Consider the following 18,971-nt stretch of genomic DNA (forward strand, 5'->3'; position numbering starts at 1 on the left):
CAGTGTGCATTCTGAATCTGCAACTCTCAAAGCTGCCCTTCCCATCACCATCTAATTATATCCTTAATCTTGGCTTCCCTTCTTGACCAGCATATTCTGTGAATACAGTGGAAGCCCATTATAAAGCACAGTGCTCTCCCGGGGATTTCATTATGGTCCTCGCATATACTTAAAGTGAGACAGTTTGTCTCATCATTTTGGAGGGAGGGGTTAGTTAGCCTTGTTCTGTGGCATGTATTATAAATGGATTTTATTAAAATTTAATGTCCTTTCACTTATTGTTTTATGTGGGGTTCTTGCCCTGCTGTGTTTATATAAAATACTATTTCCTTCTTGCCACTTTTGCTGTTACACATGCTCCTTCACTCCAGCTACAGAGATGCAGCATTTGCAGGCTGCTTATATCCTGTCCATTCCAGTTTTTTATGAACAGAACCTGGAATAGTAGTCCTTGTGAATATGTAAATAGCAGCAAGAGAAGCAATTGTTACTACTTAGCTGCATCTCTGTACAGATAGAAACTTTTTTTGGGAGATTTTAACCTAACTTTGGCATAGTGGTGCTGTTGGTTTCTAGAGCATACAGGCTAGGGATGGTGCTAAACATCCTATAATGTGTAGGACAGCCACCTACAGCACAATTTTCTGCCCCAAAGTGTCAACAGTGCTGGGGCTGAGAGACTTTGCTCTAGAGTCTGCGTTCTCAGTGGATGTGATGTCACCCTCAAGGGGGTGAAAATTAGTTCTTGAGGGGGTGATGGTGGTGGTGAAAAAATCTTTTTATGTATAAAGTACAGGTGCACATACAGTACATACAGATATACAGTGTATCTGTGGTGGTAAAGTTTCATGAGGGAGAGTGTTTAGAAAACCTACATTTTTATGTGTTTTTCTTTTTCTCTCATACTGCTACCACACTTAGAACACTTCTGACACTAAATGTGTGGGGGGTTTTCCCCACACCAAGCGGTTCTCTGAGACAACAACTGTCCTACAGTTTAATTCACTTCTGACACTGTCTACCTAGAGATAGCGTTAGATCCCACAGGTTAAGGGCTCAGTCCCCCAAGACTGCCCCCCCATTCAGATGTCAATCACAAGTTCAGGTTGTCACCTGTGCTTATGACTAATTAGCTATAAATCAGAGGTTCCCATGACCCCATCCTCAGCTTTGATTAAGTTGCTAGAGTGGCTCAGAGAACTCCGGAAAATAGTTTACTTACTGTTTACCAGTTTATTATAAAAGGATATGATAAAGGATACAGAGGAACATCCAACTGGAAGGGATGCAGAGGCCAAGGTATGTGGGAAGGGGTGCAGAGCTTCCATGCCCTCTCTGAGTGTGCCAACTCTCCAGGTCCTCCACCTGTTCACCACCCTGGAAACTCTCTGAACCCCATACTATTGGGATCTTTATAGTAGCTTCATCACGTAGGCATGATCAATTATTAACTCCATTTTCAGCCCTTCTTCCCTCTCTGGAGAATGGGGAGTGAGGTTGAAAATTCCAAGCTTCTAATGATTGCTTTGTCTTTCTGGTTATCAGCCCCCATCCGGGAGCCCACCAAGAGTTACGTCATTAGAACAAAAGACATTCTATCACCCAGGAAATTCCAAGGAATGTAGGTGTCAGGAACCAGAGTGAAGATCAAATATTAGAACAAAAGATGCTCCTCTTGCTCTTATCACTTAGAACATTCCAAGAATTTTAGGAGCTCTATGCCAGGAAGTAGGGTCAGAAACCAATATATATGTGTTTTCTATTATTTCACAGGGAGTGATGAGGAAAAAAATGTCTAAAAAGGCTTCTTAGGAGGATGAAAAAGAAAAAAGTTGAGAAACACTGCCTTGGAGGGAGACTGTCTAGTGTAGTGGTTAAAAACAAGTCTTAACCACTGAAGTCAGACTAGATATAAATCCTTTTTCTACTACGTGGCGTATGACTTCATAGCCTCAGTTTTCATATCTGTAAAATGAACAGCAGTACTTTCTTCAAAGGGCTATGGTGAGATAATCCATTTAAAGCCCCTGGTGCTTGGGAAAACACGAAATTGTTCATTCTTCTAAGAAGCTCAAGGAGAGAAGGGATCTTGTTTGTTGCAGTATTAGCATTCCTTAGGAGAGTATCTGGGACTTAACAGGTGTTAAATAAGTATATGTTGAATGAATGAATAAAGTGTTACTCACTGAGTTAAGTGTGTCAGAGTTGCCTTTATGGGAAATCAGGAAATGGTGGTCGTAAGACATGCTATACTCTCCTTTATTCTTTTTTTCTGTTACACATCTTTCATATTTACCTCACCTTAAATCTAGTATGTAATGCATTACCTAATTTTCACATTTACTTTTAAAGGTAGAAGTGGATTATACAGCATGCAATACTGTCATTCTGTTTCAAGCAAATTGAGTGAGCTCAGGGCAAAAATGATGTATGGGTTCTGTTAATATACTTAGGAGAGCTAATATACTTTTGTAAATCTTGCTGATTCTCATGTTAGGATCTCAGCTTGCAATTTATGCCACTGAATTTTAGTGAAACGTAAAAATGCAATCAACCAGTAACTTTTGAAAATGAGATGTTTTTCTGTGTATTAATATTTTATTTTAAATTATTTATACTTGATCCTCATGGTTTTGTCCTTTGACTTAATATTTTTGTTATTGAATTAAATTATTTTGATTTTTAAGCCTTAAATTTGAGCTATTATTATTAATTTTGTGCTTGTATACTATATCTATAGGAGTATGGTTAGTAAGTGCAGGAAGAATCCCATTATTTTATATGTATTGGCTTATAAAATAATCTCACTGAATATATCCTGAACTGGCATTGTGTGAGGTACAGTAAAAAGATAATAAGCTAGGTGCTGTTCTTCAGAATTCGAGTCATGTTGACAGAGCTTTGTTAGTGAATTCCTGTTTTCACTTGTGATGAATCCTGAAAAATTGTTTCAATAGAATATATCAGAAACAAATGGAATAAAGAAATAGATCAAGCTATTTAAGTTGGGTTTTATGAGACAGCTTCCTGGTCCTTTTATTTACCATTTAGATGAATTGTTTTTATCAATTTACTGAGTTGTTTTTTATCAAATTACTTGAATTTACTTAGATTGATTAATAAAAGAGTGATTCATACACCGAAAAGTCACATTACTAATTTCCAAAGGGAGAGAGTAATCAAAATACTTGTTAGTGTAGGATAGCCCACTGTCTGTCCAGGATGTTTAGGTTTACTCAGAAAAATATATGCGAGCTGGCCCAGTGGCACAGTGGTTAAGTTCATGTGCTGTGCTTCAGCAGCCTAGGGTCTGTGGGTTCAGATCCCAGGTGTGGACCTACACACTGCTCATCAAGCCATGCTGTGGCGGCGTCCCACATACAAAATAGAGGAAGATTGGGCACAGATGTTAGCTCAGGGACAATCTTCCTCACCAAAAAAAAAAAAAAAAAAAGAAAGAAAAAAGAAAAACATATGGGGGCTGGTCCTGTTACCGAGTGGTTAAGTTCACATGCTCTGCTTCGGTGGCCCAGGGTTTCATCGGTTCAGATCCTGGGCGTACACAGTACACATGGCACTGCTCATCAGGCCATGCTGAGGTAGCGTCCTGCATGGCACATCCAGAGGCACTCACAACTGGAATATAAAACTGTGTACTGGGGGACTTTGGGGAAAAGAAGGGGAAAAAAAAGATTGGTAACAGATGTTAGCTGAGGTGCCAATCTTAAGAAAAAAAAAAAGCCTATGTAAATCATAACATTGATGCCTCTCAAGTTATGTTCTTATGCTTTCATTTGGGGAAGTTTTTGCTAAGAGAGTCCAGTCTCAGAAAATGCCATCTATATAATATTGAAAGATGAATCTGTACCAGTCTCTTTATTTTAGATGCATAAATATCTCTACCTTTCTGTTTTTATTTGCTATTCTGACATATTTTAAAAACCAATTATAATTTCCTATCAGTTATTTTTTTATTACACTTTAGATTGGCTACTGCTTGCTAGCCTGGGAATAGGTACTTTAATCTCATTAGAAAACCATTTCAGCATAAAGGATAGGATGGATTAGTTTTGGAAGGGATTCTTGTGAATCACTCATTCCATCTATATAATTTAGATTGTGGGGTAGTCGTATTTGGGGGCCTACCTCTTTGTTACCTTCATTTTTGATAAATTTTCAGAGCTTCAATGTGCTATGTTTATTGACAAATTCTTCTAGACAGGAATTGTTTGGATACCCTTTTGGAATTATGTGACAGTTGACTTTTGCCTCCCATTTGTTGTCTGTACTAATCTGAAGATGGTTATGGAAGCTGAGGGAAAGCTCTGCTCTTCAAGTATACTTGAGTCTTTCCCCTGACTGTCTTGTTCTTGTTTCGTTTCATTCTATCTCTAGTCCGCTGTATTGGTATATATACTTTAATATAAGGCTAGATTCCCCTCCCCCAGCTATCCCTCAGCAGAGTCACCATATTATCTGGGTCATTAAAAAGTCTCTTATGTTACCTGCTGCTTGCTCAGTTACTTTTTCCCCAAATTGCATTATTATGTTTTCGACAACACTGGCTTGGTTTTTTAAAAAGTCGTAAAAAATTTAACATCAATATAATAACTGTTGCTAAGGTTATAACTTCATAATTTGCAAGTGTTAAATGTCAAGATAATAAATTAGTAAAAATTAAGTTAAAAGCAATATGTTATTAGGTTATGGAGCTAGGAATATGCGTTTATGAGATGAATGAAAAAAGAACAGTTGTTTTGATGAAATGCAAGTGGTATCGTGATAAACAGAATTTCCAATAACAGGATGATATGTACATTCCAAAAGTATTGTAACTTAAACGGTAGAAACGATCTGTCCTGAAATGATGTTGATGTGCTATGTAAGCCTCTGTTAGATAACTCATAATGGCTTTTGTGATGATGAGCGCTCTGTTGCTAGAGATATATGTGAGTGTATTGAACAAAATTGTTTCATGAAATAGGAGAGTAGAAAAATAGTATATATAAATATGTTTTACATAACATTTTAGCTATAAATACATTAACTTTCACCAAAATTTATAGATTCAAATTGTCTAAAAGCGTTTGTTTTCTTGCTGGGAAAAATAAAAGTATGGGAAAATTCTTGAAAGTGTATAATCCTGTCTTATGTGTTTTAAGCTGCCCATCTCCATCTCCTAGTACATCTATGTTGATGATGAATTGTATGTACTATATTACTGTGGCCCCTTTTCAGCTGGGTAATATGTAATAAATTTTGAATGTTGCCTCCCTAAGAAGAGCATTCTACTATAGCTAAAAATGTAAATACAAATATATGTTTTAGAATGACGTGAATATAAGATGCAAATATAAGCAGATAAAGGTAATATCTAGTATTTTTAGTGATTCTATTTGTATTAGAATATTTATTATGTAGATAAAATTCAAACTTCTGCAGAAATTTGAGTAGGATTAAGTTCACTTATAAACCAGTTGCCTTTGGAGAAAATGTATTCTGAGTTTGTTAGGGAGGTTCCCAGCTGGCCCTCTGAAATAAATTTGACTCTTTTGTGTAGTTGGATTTATGGAAAATTTTATATATATATATACACACACACATATATATATTTTTTTTTTTCCTATGAGAGAGTTTGCCTGGGTCTCAGCATTCGGAGTACTTTTCTCCTTTTCCCCTGCAACCCCATCCTCTGAAAGGAAACATCTACCTGGAATGCTTTACCCTAACCCCCGAAGGAGATTGTGGCAAGAGGCCGAGTCCCTAGGGCCGTGCTTGTGATGTGAGGCGAGGGCCTTTTCTGAGTCCTCTGGGGCAGCCTGCATATGAAAACTGTAAGACTTAAAAACAGTCATTTTCTTTCTGATCTAACCTCCCCCCTTACCCCTAATTAACAGTCATTTTCTATAACTTAGGGGCAATATATGGTTACTAAGCCCTTCTCCCCTTTTCCCCCAACATTCTCTCTGTCTGCCAGAAATGAAAGGTGGTACAGATATGGAACTGAATTCTGCACAATGTCAGAATTAGCTTATCCATTTATCCCTTTTGTGAATAAGCCAAAAGGCATCTTCCATTAGGACGAGTAAGTACAGGTATTCCCTCCAGCTTCAGGTATGCTGGTAGAAAAGCTAGAACCCAGGGCCAGTTGGCTATCTCAGTAGAGCTTTACAAAAAATAATTCTCCCCATCCGTCATTTGTACCCATCGAAAATAGCCATAGGACTGACTGATTTGGGGGCAGACTATGGGAAGAAGGCAGCACTCCTTGGTGTTAAAACCGTTCTAGTTTTTCTTCTGAAAAAGTGTTAAGAAAAGTTAGTCCAGATACTATTGATGGATGGGATTTATAATTTAGGGCAGGGTTAGTGTCTGTGGGTTTTTCGCCCTGCCTGGGGCATAAGGCATACTGCTTTTAAATTCTGCTCATTTTTTTCTTCACGCACCAGACACCTTTTTTGCTATCATTTAGTTTTTAGTCCCTTTTCTACAACAGATCGGCAGAGCAGACGGAACTCTAAAGCTAAGAGAAATTTAAGTTCAGTTTTTCTTTCTAAATGTGCTAGTGGTTGTTTCCCTTTTAGCTCACTAGAAGAACCAACTACTTTTAAAGATCCTAAATCACACAAGGAGAGAAGCATGCACTTGAAAAGAAGGATCTGAATGAATTTAGTGTTTTGAACTTGGAAACAAAACTATTACTCCATTTTTTCTTATAACTGGATATTGAACTATAGGGTATCATAAGGCAGCACAGAAAGGCCTCAGGAGAAGGACAATTGTATTTATTAGTTATAAATTTCTAGCTAAACATTTTGAGGAAAAATGTCTAATTTAAGGAGATATTATGTAGAAATGTGACCTTCTGGGTATCTATATGTATTTTGAAAGGCTAACCTAATTTTTTCTTTTTACTTTGTATGATTCCCCTACAGTTAATCTGCTTTTTTAGAGAGAAAGTGAGATACAGTTTTCATGTTTGTGTTTCTTTAAAAATTTTCCTTTATAGTATTGACAGGCCCTCTGCCTCCTAGTCCCTGGTTAGTTGTCTGTCATGAAACTTTATCTGCTAGCCACAGGGGAGAATTGTTCACTTGAGTTTGTTTTTGTTTTTGTTTTGAGGAAGATTAGCCCTGAGCTAACATCTCCTGCCAATCCTCCTCTTTTCGCTGAGGAAGACTGGCCCTGAGCTAACATCCGTGTCCATCTTCCTCTACTTTATATGTGGGATGCCTACTACAGCACGGCGTGCCAAGTGGTGCCATGTCCACGCCCGGGATCCGAACTGGCAAACCTCAGGCCACCGAAGTGGAATGAGCGCGCTTAACCTCTGTGCCACCAGGCCAGCCCCCTCACTTGAGTTTTTGAAATGAACTGTAAGATAAGAAGGTTACATCGTGACTGTGATAATTCTAGTATGACCATTTCTGTGATTCCAAGTGGCTTTCTCAAGAGTTCTGTCAGAAATATATTTGGCATCTTGAATAGCTTGAAGCTATCACTCCTGGCTGAAATATCACAATTTATGGTAAGGAGAAACTAGGAATTTAAGAAGACTAAACTGGTATAAATGGCTTAGTCTCTCAGTTTGTTTCTCAATATTTGATTTTCTTTCCTCACTGGAGAGAAGACAAAGTGAAATATCCATTTCACTTTTTTTTAAGTTGTAGTGAAAAGCACATAACATAAAAGTTAGCACTTTAACACATTTTAAGCATACTGTTCAGTAGTGTTAAGTATATTCACATTGTTTTGCAATCCACAACTTTTTCCTCCTGCAAAACTGAAACTCTACTCATTTAACAATTCCTCATTTCTCCCTCCCGCCAGCCCCTGTGACAACTGCCGTCGTGCTTTCTATTTCTGCGAATTTGACTGCTTTAGATACCTCATATAAATGGAATCATCCAGTATTTTGTCCTTTTGTGACTGACTTATTTCACTTAGCATAGTGCCCTCAAGGTTCATCCATATTGTAGCATGTGACAGGATTTCCTTCCTTTTTAAGGCTGAGTAATATTCCGTTATATGCATAGGCCACATTTTGTCTATCCATTCATCCACTGATGGACATTTGCATTGCTTTCACCTCTTGGCTATTGTGCATAATGCTGCTGTGAACATGGGTGTGCAAATATCTCTGCGATCCTGCTTCTAATTCTTTTGGATAAATACCCAGAAGTGGGATTGCTAGGTCATGTGATAATTCTATTTTTAATTTTTTGAGGAACTGCTATACTGTTTTCACAGAGGATTGTACCATTTTACATTCCCATCATTAGTGCACAAAGGTTTCAATTGCTCCACATCCTTGCCAACACTTGTTATTTTCTGGTTTTTCCTTCCTTTTTATTTATTTAATTTTTTCATTGACAGTAGCTGTCCTAATGGTTATGTGGTGATATTTCATTGTAGTTTTGATTTGCATTTCTAGCCATCTAACTCTTAAAGAGGGACGATCTTATTAAAAGTATCTAATGCAGTTCTTGGTAAGGATTATCACAGTTTTGGGGTCTATATTTGATCTGAATATCTAGAGCTGTCTGGCGGCCATTAACACTTCCTGCCATTCACAGGGATGTGTAATTGTTAAGATTTTTTTTTTAACTTTTTGCAAATAAGGAATGGGGTGAGAAACTGCCTTGATGTGGAACTTGACCTATTGCCAACTCATCCATTATTGAGATGAATATAGATGATGTCTTTGTAAAAGATGAAAGCGAATATACCTTTTTTCTCATATGAAAGCCTTTTTATCACTATTAAAATTTTAGCTTTTTTTTCCTAATTATAAAAGAAGTACATACTCATTACCAGGAAATGAAGAAAATACAGTAAAGCATAAGTTTACATTTAGAGTATAATACATAGTGTATTTGTATAGTTTATGTTGCTGCCTGTAACCATAATTTTCACTGTCATATTCCTTTGGTAGTCTATGTTTTCCATTTTCCTGTTGATTTTCACTTGCGTTTCCCCCCCATTTTCTTTGTAAAAATCCTGTAGTGCTGCATGTACGAGAGTTTCCCTCAGTTTTGTGTTTATGAGAAGAATGGCTGAAGCTTGGGTGATGTATCTATTGATTTATATTTCTATCTGCAGTTTATAAGAGTTCTGTTTCTCTGTACTTAATTTTTGTCTGTTTCCTTAATTTTTTTCCATGGATATGGATGTTAAATGATATTTTGTTGTGGTTTTATTTATTTGTATTTTTCTTATTACTGATGAAGGTGGACGTGTTTCCATTGGCTATTTATATTTCCTTTCCTGTGTGAGATCTGTCTGTTGTCCTTTATTTTCATTGGGTTTTTTTGCCTCTTTGTTATTGATTTCCAAGAAATTCTTTATAATATATTAATTCTTTATATTATGTATATACACATACATATCTAAATATATACATATATATAGTAATATGTGTTTTAATGTGTCTCCTGGTTTGTAGCTTCTCTTTTCAGTTAATTTATAGTGTCTCTTAATAAACAGAAGTCCTTAATTTTAATTCATCAGCCCTTTATAGTCTGTGCTTTGAGAATCATGCTTTAAAATAATCTTCCATTCTAAAATCGTAAAGATATTCTTTTATATTTCTTCTAAAAGTCTTAAAGTTTTGCTCTTTACGTTAAAGTCTTTAATCCATCTGTCAGTTTAAGAAATTAAGATGTGATGAATCTTTACTTAAAATATACAGTTCACATGTTTGCTTGAATGCCCATTAAGGCTGTGGTGCCGAAAGTTTCATAAACATTGCCTTAAATAATGAGGTAGTTGCAATAGTGGAAAAAACAAGCATACATGATCTCTAGCATTAATGATGGCTATTTTAAGGGATTTGTTAAAAAAAGTTTTTCACAGCCTTGGCCTCAGTTGTGGGTGATGTCTGCCATTTGGTTAACCTTCAAGTTACAGACTGCTGATTTCTGACTGAACTGGTCTGAATACTAGAGTATGACTACATAAGAAGCAAATCTCAAAAATCAAGAAGTTAACGTCTCATAGCATAATAGAACAGAAAAATATCCAGCTTGTCTGTTTTAATGTCGTGACCTTTGATGCATAAGATGTGTAAGATAGATGTGTAAGCCATATAAGAAGAGGACTTGAGCCTGTGATGACTCTGCAGGCCTTTATCTTGAGCTTGCAATGCTGTTACCTTTCTGGTTATTTAGTGAGGGCCTTGTGGTAACCAGTATTGCCCCACCTTCGTTCTCTACTGTGCACTGTCTGTGATGTCCTTGGAAAGAAGGAAAACCAGCCTTTTTATTAAAGCAATTTATAAGTAGAGATGGATGTTTACGTGAAGATAAAATAGATCGACTTTTCTTACCAGAGGGCAGTTAATGTGCTTGGTTGCATCAGCATTAACTTGAGGATGACATCTACAATGAAATATTATAACTTTCAAAGATGAAATACGTCCTTTTGGAAATACTAGTAACTTTTTAAATCATTGTTGTGAAACATAATTAACCATAAGTACTTGCCAAAACAATTCAAAGTAAATGTTTTAATTTAGAATTGGATGGTTGAATGGGATACAAAAATTATTTTTAACAGAAAGGTAAACAATTTTATTTTATAAAAGTTTTTTCTTCAGAAAAAAACCTACTTTCCCATCAGATGTTGCTTGTTGATAGATAGGATTCTGAGTGTCTCTGAAAATCTTTCTTTGAAAACACAGTATTGATATATCTAATTTAATAACATTTAAAAGCAAATAGTAAATACCACTTGGTTTGCCCTTTTGGTATATAATCCATACCACTGAAGCATAGGTGACCTAACTGGTTTCTAGGTTTTTGGTGTTTGATTTCAGGAGACCACTGAAACCATTTAAAATTTTCTTATAATATTAGTGAAGCAAAGTTACAGGGAGGGTTTAGGATCCATTTATGAGCAATACCAATATTGTCAGCTGCGCTGGGATCAGCTGAGAGTCCCATGAAGTAATGCAAGTAGAGAACAAGTTTAATCGGAGTCACGGAACAGCGCAAGGTGTGTCCGTGCACTTTACCCTCTTTGGGAAAAGAGAAACGGCACAGCCGTCCTCTGTCGCTAGAAACCTCAGCACAACCACTGGCAGGGCTTCAGCATTTAAACCACATAGTGTGAAATAAGTGGGTCACTTTTGTAGTTTGAGTAGAAAATTCAAGTTTTAATCATCTGATACTGGTTTCCGCTATGAAATGGTCACTTAAGTATTTATTTTGTTTTCAGTCTTTTCGATGTTCAGTGTCTTAAAGAAAGAAATTTTGTACTTTATAGATCTTGCACATTTTAGTGTAGTTTTACATTCAGTTATCTATTACTCTTAGCAATATAATAGTAGCTAGAAAGAGTTTATTTAGATCTGCATTAAGCATTCATAATCTTTGATTCTTTTTGTAGAGGCAAATATGGTAGCCATTCAATATTTAGTCGTCTCTTTTATCTTTTCCCATTTGGAGGGACCATTAACATTTCCATTGAATTTGTCTGCCACTTGGAATAATAATAGTGAAGTTGTTCTCTGTGTATCCACTTAATTAATATAATGAATCGTTTTAATCTTAATGTGGACTGTGGTGGATAATGAGGGAACTCTGACTCATTTTTCATTGACATTTTACGTTTGAAAATGGGATTGGTATTGCGGTATGTAGTAAAACATGCAGTGACACAGGCATGTGAGACCTTGCTTACTTTTGTCATTAAGATGTTGTTGAGATGAGTGATCCTAGCTAAGTCATTCAAAGTTAGGAGGTCTCAGTTTCCTGTCTGGAAATGAGGGTGTTGAACTAAACCATCTCCAGGAATTTTAGTTCTTATGTGAACAAATATGGTAACCAGCGTCATGCAGAACTGTTGTAAATACTCTAAGCAGTATGTCTGTTTATGTGTGTGTCTATGAAATTTTTGTCAATTTGAGTATGTTTGTGTGTTTTCTACTCTGAAAAGTTTATTCAGGGCACTTTTTTTTTTTGCAGTGAATGTTAGATTTGTTCACGCTGTAAATTAAACAACTTAGAATTTTAAATTCAACTCTTTACAAATTGAACACATTTTAACAGTCGTTTTTAAGAAGTTTGGTTTTTTTATATAGCCTAAGATCCCTTTAATTTAATTGCATTTATAAATTTAGCATTCATTTTTAAGTACTTAAATTATCTGACAATCTTTCCAAGTGCTTAACTCTTCTAAACCTGATATTTATGGATTTTTGTAAAATTTTAAATCCATTTTTCAACTTAAAATTATAAGCCTAAATCAGTTATTCATTAACATTTAAAATTGGAATCACAGGTTTGATTTTTTAGATCCACTAATATGAAGGGCTTCTTCTTAATCCAAGTATGTAGAACACCAGATACTTACCTATTATGCCCACACCCAGCTTGAAGGTATTAAACTGTGGGCTTGATTTACCTTTTTTCGCCCCTTCCAATTCCAGCCCACACTCTTTCGCTCTCTCTGCCTCCCAAACAACTTTTTTTTTTTAACTTGTATCATCTGTGTTCTAAATCTGCCTTGTGTGCCAGGACATTTTCAATTTTGTCATCTCAAGCAGTTTGAGGTTACCTTTCCAAGGAGATTTGGAGCCATGTTCTCAGATGCCTGAGGTTTAGTCTTATGAGACTTGCAGAATCTGGAGTATGGACATCCAGATTGATTTTTTTTCATGAAAGTAGACATAAGTTGAGCCTAGGGGTTTTTTTTGTTTTTGTTTTTTGAGGAAGATTAGCCCTGAACTAACATCTCCTGCCAATCCCCCTCTTTTTGCTGAGGAAGACTGGCCCTGAGATAACATCTGTGCTCATCTTCCTCTACTTTATATGTGGGACGCCTACCACAGCATGGCTTGCCTGGATCTGAACCAGCGAACCGCGGGCCGCCAAAGCAGAACGTGTGCACTTAGCCGCTGTGCCACCAGGCCAGCCCAGGTTGAGCCTAGTTTTATGGTCTCTGCCAACAGTGACTCTGAGGCCATGCCTTCCAAGTGAGGTGGTCTCCAAGCCCTGGGACTCAAGTCCACATCACCGAATCCTCAAGTCTGATGGGTCTGCAGTCTCAGCCCAGGATATTTCAATTAGTCTATTTATTGCCTGATTCTGTTCTCTATTCTTTTATTCTTTTTATTTGGCAGACTAAAATTTTTAAGTATTTTAAAATCTGTTTGCATTTTTCATGTCTCCCATGTCTTATCTGGTTTTACAGTCACAAGTCTAAAGTTATTCTCCTGACAGTTTTAACTTGCAATTTTCTAGAACACAAAGAATGTTTATATCCTTATAAAAGTTACAGAGAGCACATAAACAGGAGTTATGTATGTTTGGATCACAACCCTGTCTTATTCACTTATTATGTAATGTGATACCTTAGATCTCCAATTGTATTATAAGCTTTTTTGGCGTTGACTTTATATCAGTGCTGTCCAATGGAAATGTAATACCAGCCACATATGTAATTTAAAATTTTCTAGTGGCCGTATTAAAAATACACAAAAAGAAACAGATGAAGTTAATTTTAATAATATGTTTTATTTAACCCAGTATAATCTAAATGTTATTTCAACACGTAATCAATGTAAAAATTATTGAGATTTTTTCGTTCTTTTTTTCATACTGAGTCTTCACAATCCAGTGTTACTTTATTCTTAGTGCGCATCTCAATTCAGACTGACGGCGTTGCAGGTGCTCAGTAGGCCCATCTAGCTAGGGGCTACTGTACTGAACAGCGCTGTCTTATACTTTTACAACTTAGTGCTAGTAACATAGTTGTTGCTTTATGTGTGAAATGTTCATGTTTACTGTTTTAGTTACATATTTCTCTAATTGAATAAAATATAAAATGTTTTAAAATGCTTATCTTTATGTTTTTTCTCTTAAAGGCCCTTCCTTCTTCCATGATTATAGTAGCAGTTTATTGTCCTGTGATAGCTGCTGTTTTCATTGTTCTGAAGATGGTCAACTATCGACTCCACAGAGCACTTGATGCTGGAGAAATTGTAGATAGGAACGCAAACGAGTTCACAGATCAGCGAGCCAAAGCAGAACAAGGCAACTCTTCAACTAGGAGAAAAGACAGCAATGGACCAAGGTGAGAAAACCCATGTCCCTCAGTTTGTAATGACGTAGATCTTGCATGTGTACAATGATGGTGTTACTGTGTTGTGTCTGTTCTGTTTATGTGGTTTTAAATGGTGGATCCTACCACTATAGATAGGGTGACAAGTACAGATTGTCACATTAGGTCACAGCAAAGCTAACTGGCATGTCTTGGGGATTAAATCACTATACTTGGCCTTATTACTAAATAATGTGTTAGAACAATGACAGTTATATATAATTGTATAGTAGTTACTTACACCAAACATCAAAACCAACAAAAGACAGTTTAAAGAAATAATAAAGCATGGCTTATAAATCTTAGCATTTATATTTTATTTATACATATAAATAAAATGTAAGTATATCTTAAGCAAATTGTGATAACATTTTACTTGACATTTGTAATCTACATTTTTTGTTTAATCTATTGTAAATATTTTTCAATTTTATATTCTCACCTTAGAAACGTAGCTCTTCCTCCCTGTGTCTTCGCCTGACTGACTTCTTAGGGTTCCGCTCGGTGGGTCACCTCCTCCTGGAGGCTTTCTTTCAGGTTCCAGCTCAGGTATTCCCCCTACTGCTCTCAGTCACATTCTGTCACATTACCTGGCCCTCACCCACTTTCTCTTTTTGACAGGGATTTACTTTTTTATAGTCAAAAGTTGGTGACTTTATAGAAATAACAGATACCACTAATACAACATTTGAAAAACAGTTACTATATGAGCACTTGACATAAATAAGCTCATTCAGTCCTCACAACACTTCTGTGAGGTGGGTGCTGTTGTTAGCCTGACGTCCAGACGTGGAAGCTGTACGTGCGGACAGGGGAGAAGCGTCAGGTCATCCAGGCAGCCAGGCTCCGGCCGTTACCACTGCACCACGCTTCCACTCCGTACAACGTGAAATATTGCAGGTAGCAACGTAGAAATAATGTAACGAAAAGTGGGTACTCATCTGTTAAGACAGGTTATGTTTCTGTATATTTTCCAGTACATTGAAAGCCTTTGTTTATCCTTTTTTAGTTACATTTTCTCCATCCCTAACTTGATTACCCTGTTTGTTCATTGAACAGATACTTTACCCTTGTAATAATTTTGTTCATAGCATTAATTGGTATCTGAAATTATCTTACTTAATCCTTTGTTTGCATTTGTAAACTTCTTGAAGGCAGGGGCCTTGTTTTTCTTATAAAGTGTTATATTCCCATGTTTTAAAACAGTGTCTGGCACTGATAGGTACTCGGAATATTTGAAGTAGGGAAAACGTTTTTTTCTGTGATATTATTTTTAATGCGTGCACAGTATTCCATTCTGTAGACATACCATAATTTATCTTGTTTTTAGTTATTTCAGTTATTGTCAAATTTAAATTTAAATATTCGATCACTGTGATGTTTAAATTTTAAATGACTAAATTTTTAATCAACGTAGCAGAAGTAGAATTACTAGAAAACTATACCCATTTTTAAGTTTTTCAATATATGTTGCCAATTTCCAAGGATTTTTACCTTTTAATTACTGTGACCAGCAGTTTGAGGGCTTCTTTTTTTGCACTTTTAGCAATGCTGAGTATTTAGTATTTTCACAAACTGGTAGATATCTTGTTTAATTTTTCAGTTTTTGGATTACTAGTGAAATGGAGGTATTTTTCTTGTGTTGTTGCCATTTATGTTTGTTACTTTGTGAATTGTGTATTTTTCTATTGATGGTTAGTTTTTTGCTATTGATTTGGAGAAGATATTTATTTATGAAGGATATTAACTCTTTTGCAGCAAATACTTTTCCTCAGTTTATGGCATTTTATTTATATATTTGTATGCCACAATTTATTTTTATGGGTCTAGTCTATGAATGTTTATTAGTTCTGCTTTTGATATCAAGTTGTATAGAATTTTTTCTTCTCCAAATTATATAAATATTCACCTGTATCTACTTTCAATATTTTTATCATTTTATTTTTTATTCTTAAATTGTAGTCAATCTGAAAATATTCTAACTTCTTTTTAAATATGTACATTTATTTATTTATTTATTTATTTTTGGAAGGAGATTAGCCCTGAGCTAACATTTGCTGTCAGTTCTCCTCTTTTTGCTGAGGAAGATTGGTCCTGGGCTAACATCTGTGCCCATTTTCCTCTGTTTTGTTATGTGGGACGCCTGCCACAGCATGGCTTGACAAGCAGTGTTAGATCTGCACCCTGGATCTGAACTGGTGAACCCAGGGCTGCCGAAGCAGAACATGTGAACTTAACCACTGTGCCACCAGGCAGGCCCCTCTAACTTTTTTTTTTTTAGGTTTTGTTAGTGCCAACATCATTGAGTAAATAATGTGTTTTTTCCCGCAATAATTTTAAATGCTTTCTTTTTTGTGTACCATATGTACATATATATCCTTATGTTCATTTCTGGGCTTTGTTTTCTGCCCTGTCGATCTGTCTTTCTGTTTATACCGTACTGTTTTTATGGTTTTCTGTTACACTTAATACCTAGCAGTATAAGTTCTTCGATGTTTTCCTTTCACTATTATCTTGGTTAGTCTCTAGCATATACTTAGTTTTCTGTGAGGTGTTCTCTTGTATGCTTATCTTTTCCGAAATTTCATTAGAATTTTGATGATAATTAAATTTGGAGAGAACTCAAACTTTAAAATAGGGAGTCTTATTCAGGGACATGGTGTGTGTATATTCGTTTATTCACTTGTCTCTAATATCTCATAAAACTTCAGATTTTTTTTGATGGGTTCTGCATATTTCTAAAGTCTACTCTATTTCTATTAGGAAGTACATCCCCTCATATAGGAGGTCAGCAAGCAGTATGTAGACCGCACTTCCGCTGCTGGGGCTCGAGTCACTTCCCAATCATGTGACCTTGGAGTTCCTGAAGCTTTTTATCCCTCGGCTTCTTCATCTGAATGATGAAGTAATAGTACTGTCTCATAGGGTTAGTACAAAGAATAAATGAACTCATTTGTAAAGCACTTAGAACCATTCCTGATAACATACTAACCACTCAGTAATATTAGCTCTTAGTGTTTCTGGATGTTGTATCTATTTTTAGTTGCTTCTGTTACTGAATTGTTTTCTGTTTTCTTTTAGTTTTAAAAATTTTTTATTGTGAAATATATGTATTTCCAAACAGTATATCAATTATATGTATAATTTAGAGAGTGATATTCAAGTGAATACTTAATTACCCACCACACAGCTTCAGAAACAGGGCGTCCTACAAGTGCAAGCCATCGTCTCTCCTTCCCCTACTCCTTTCATTCTACTCTTTTCCCTTTAGGAGTGACCACTATCTTGCATTTTGTGTTAATAATTCCCTTGCTCTTCTTTATTGTTATCCACTCTTTGTAGATATTCCTAAACATATATTATTTAATTTTGTCTACCTTAGGACATCCTAATGAGAATCACACTGTATCTTTTTCTCTCTGAGGGGCTTTTTTGTACAGAAGCTTGTATTTTATAGGCTTACCTATGTTGACTCTTGTGGCTATCATTTATTCATATTTGTTGTTCCATAGTCTACCACTGTAAGAATAGACTACAGTTTATCCATTCTTCTGTTGATAGCCATTCAGATTATTTCTAGTTTTTTTGCTCTGATAACACAGTATCGTTTATGTCTCTTGGAACGCATGTATATCTAGTGTATATAAGCTGGTTCATAGGGTATTTTCATGTTCAGTTTCATTAGGTAATTCACAGATTTGGCAAGCTGGTTGCCAAAATGATTGTACCAGTTTATATTCTCTCCGTTAGTGTGTGAAAATCTTTATTGTTCCATATCCTCAGCAATATTTGATATTGGTAACCTGTAAAAATTTGCTGTTTTAATAGGTAAGTGTTATATGTGTCTCATTGTGACTTTCAGTTAACCTTTCTGATTACTAATGAGATTTAGCGTCTTATCATATATATGTGGTCTATTTAAGTTTTCTGTTCTTTCCAGTGCCCATTCATGTCTTGTTTCATTTTTCTTTGGAATTGCCTTTTCCTTATTGATTAATAGAAGTTTTTTTAAATATATATTCATAATACTACTCCTTTATTGGTTATATACATTACAGACATCTCCCAGTTTGTGGCTTGCCACTTAGCTTTCTTAAGCTTTCTGATGATTATCATACATTCCTAAATTTAATATATGATTTATTTTGTTTGTAATTAGCAGTTTTGTGTCTTGTTTAAGAAATTATTTCCTACACAGAGATCAGAAAGATACTCTGCTATATTGTATTTTTAAAGTTTCATGTTTCTTTTTTTCAAATTTCAATTCTACTGGAAATTATTTTAATCTGTGACATCAGATGGGTATTCAAGATTTGTTTTTTCCTCATGATTGGCTGGTTTAATCAGTATTTGTTGAACAGACCGTCTTTTCCTTGGCAATGTGTGGTGCTTACTCTGTCGTAAATCGTTTCCATGTATAACGGGTTTGTTTCTGGGCTCTCTGTTCTGTTGATCTAGTTGTCTGTGCCTGTGCCATTACCACACTGTCCCAATACTACAGCTATAACATGACTCTGATATCTGACGGGGCAAACCTCCTACCTTGTTCTTTTTCAGAAGTGACTTGCTATTCTTGGCTCTTTGCTCTTTGATAGAAATCTTGGGGTTTGCTGGGCAAAGTCTGTAAGAATTTAGATTTTTTTGTTGGAATTAATTACATTGAATATGTAGACTCTTCTTCTGAGAATCGATATCTTTAAAATATTGAATCTCTTCATTTACTTAGTCTTCATTAATGTCTTTCAAAGAAATTGACCATTTCTCCATTAAAAGGCTTGCATTGCTTTTGTTAAATTTGCCAAATTATTTTATGGTTTTTCTCCTATTAGAAAAATTTTTTATAATTACCTTTTCTGTTTCTCTCCATT

At 35.7% G+C, this 18,971-nt stretch overlaps 1 protein-coding gene across 10 annotated transcripts in view; it reads left to right on the forward strand.

Moving 5' to 3' along the window:
• The window catches only part of PCNX1 (pecanex 1), a 170,760-nt gene that overhangs the window by 18,255 nt on the left and 133,534 nt on the right, over positions 1-18,971 (forward strand). For all 10 annotated transcript variants that reach the window (XM_070513902.1, XM_070513900.1, XM_070513903.1 and 7 more), the window contains exon 2: positions 13,868-14,076. In XM_070513902.1, the coding sequence (XP_070370003.1) occupies positions 13,868-14,076 (209 nt within the window). The remainder of the gene's footprint in view (positions 1-13,867; positions 14,077-18,971) is intronic.

Source organism: Equus asinus, chromosome 7 (genome assembly GCF_041296235.1).
Source record: "Equus asinus isolate D_3611 breed Donkey chromosome 7, EquAss-T2T_v2, whole genome shotgun sequence".
Classification (NCBI taxonomy): Eukaryota; Metazoa; Chordata; class Mammalia; order Perissodactyla; family Equidae; genus Equus; species Equus asinus.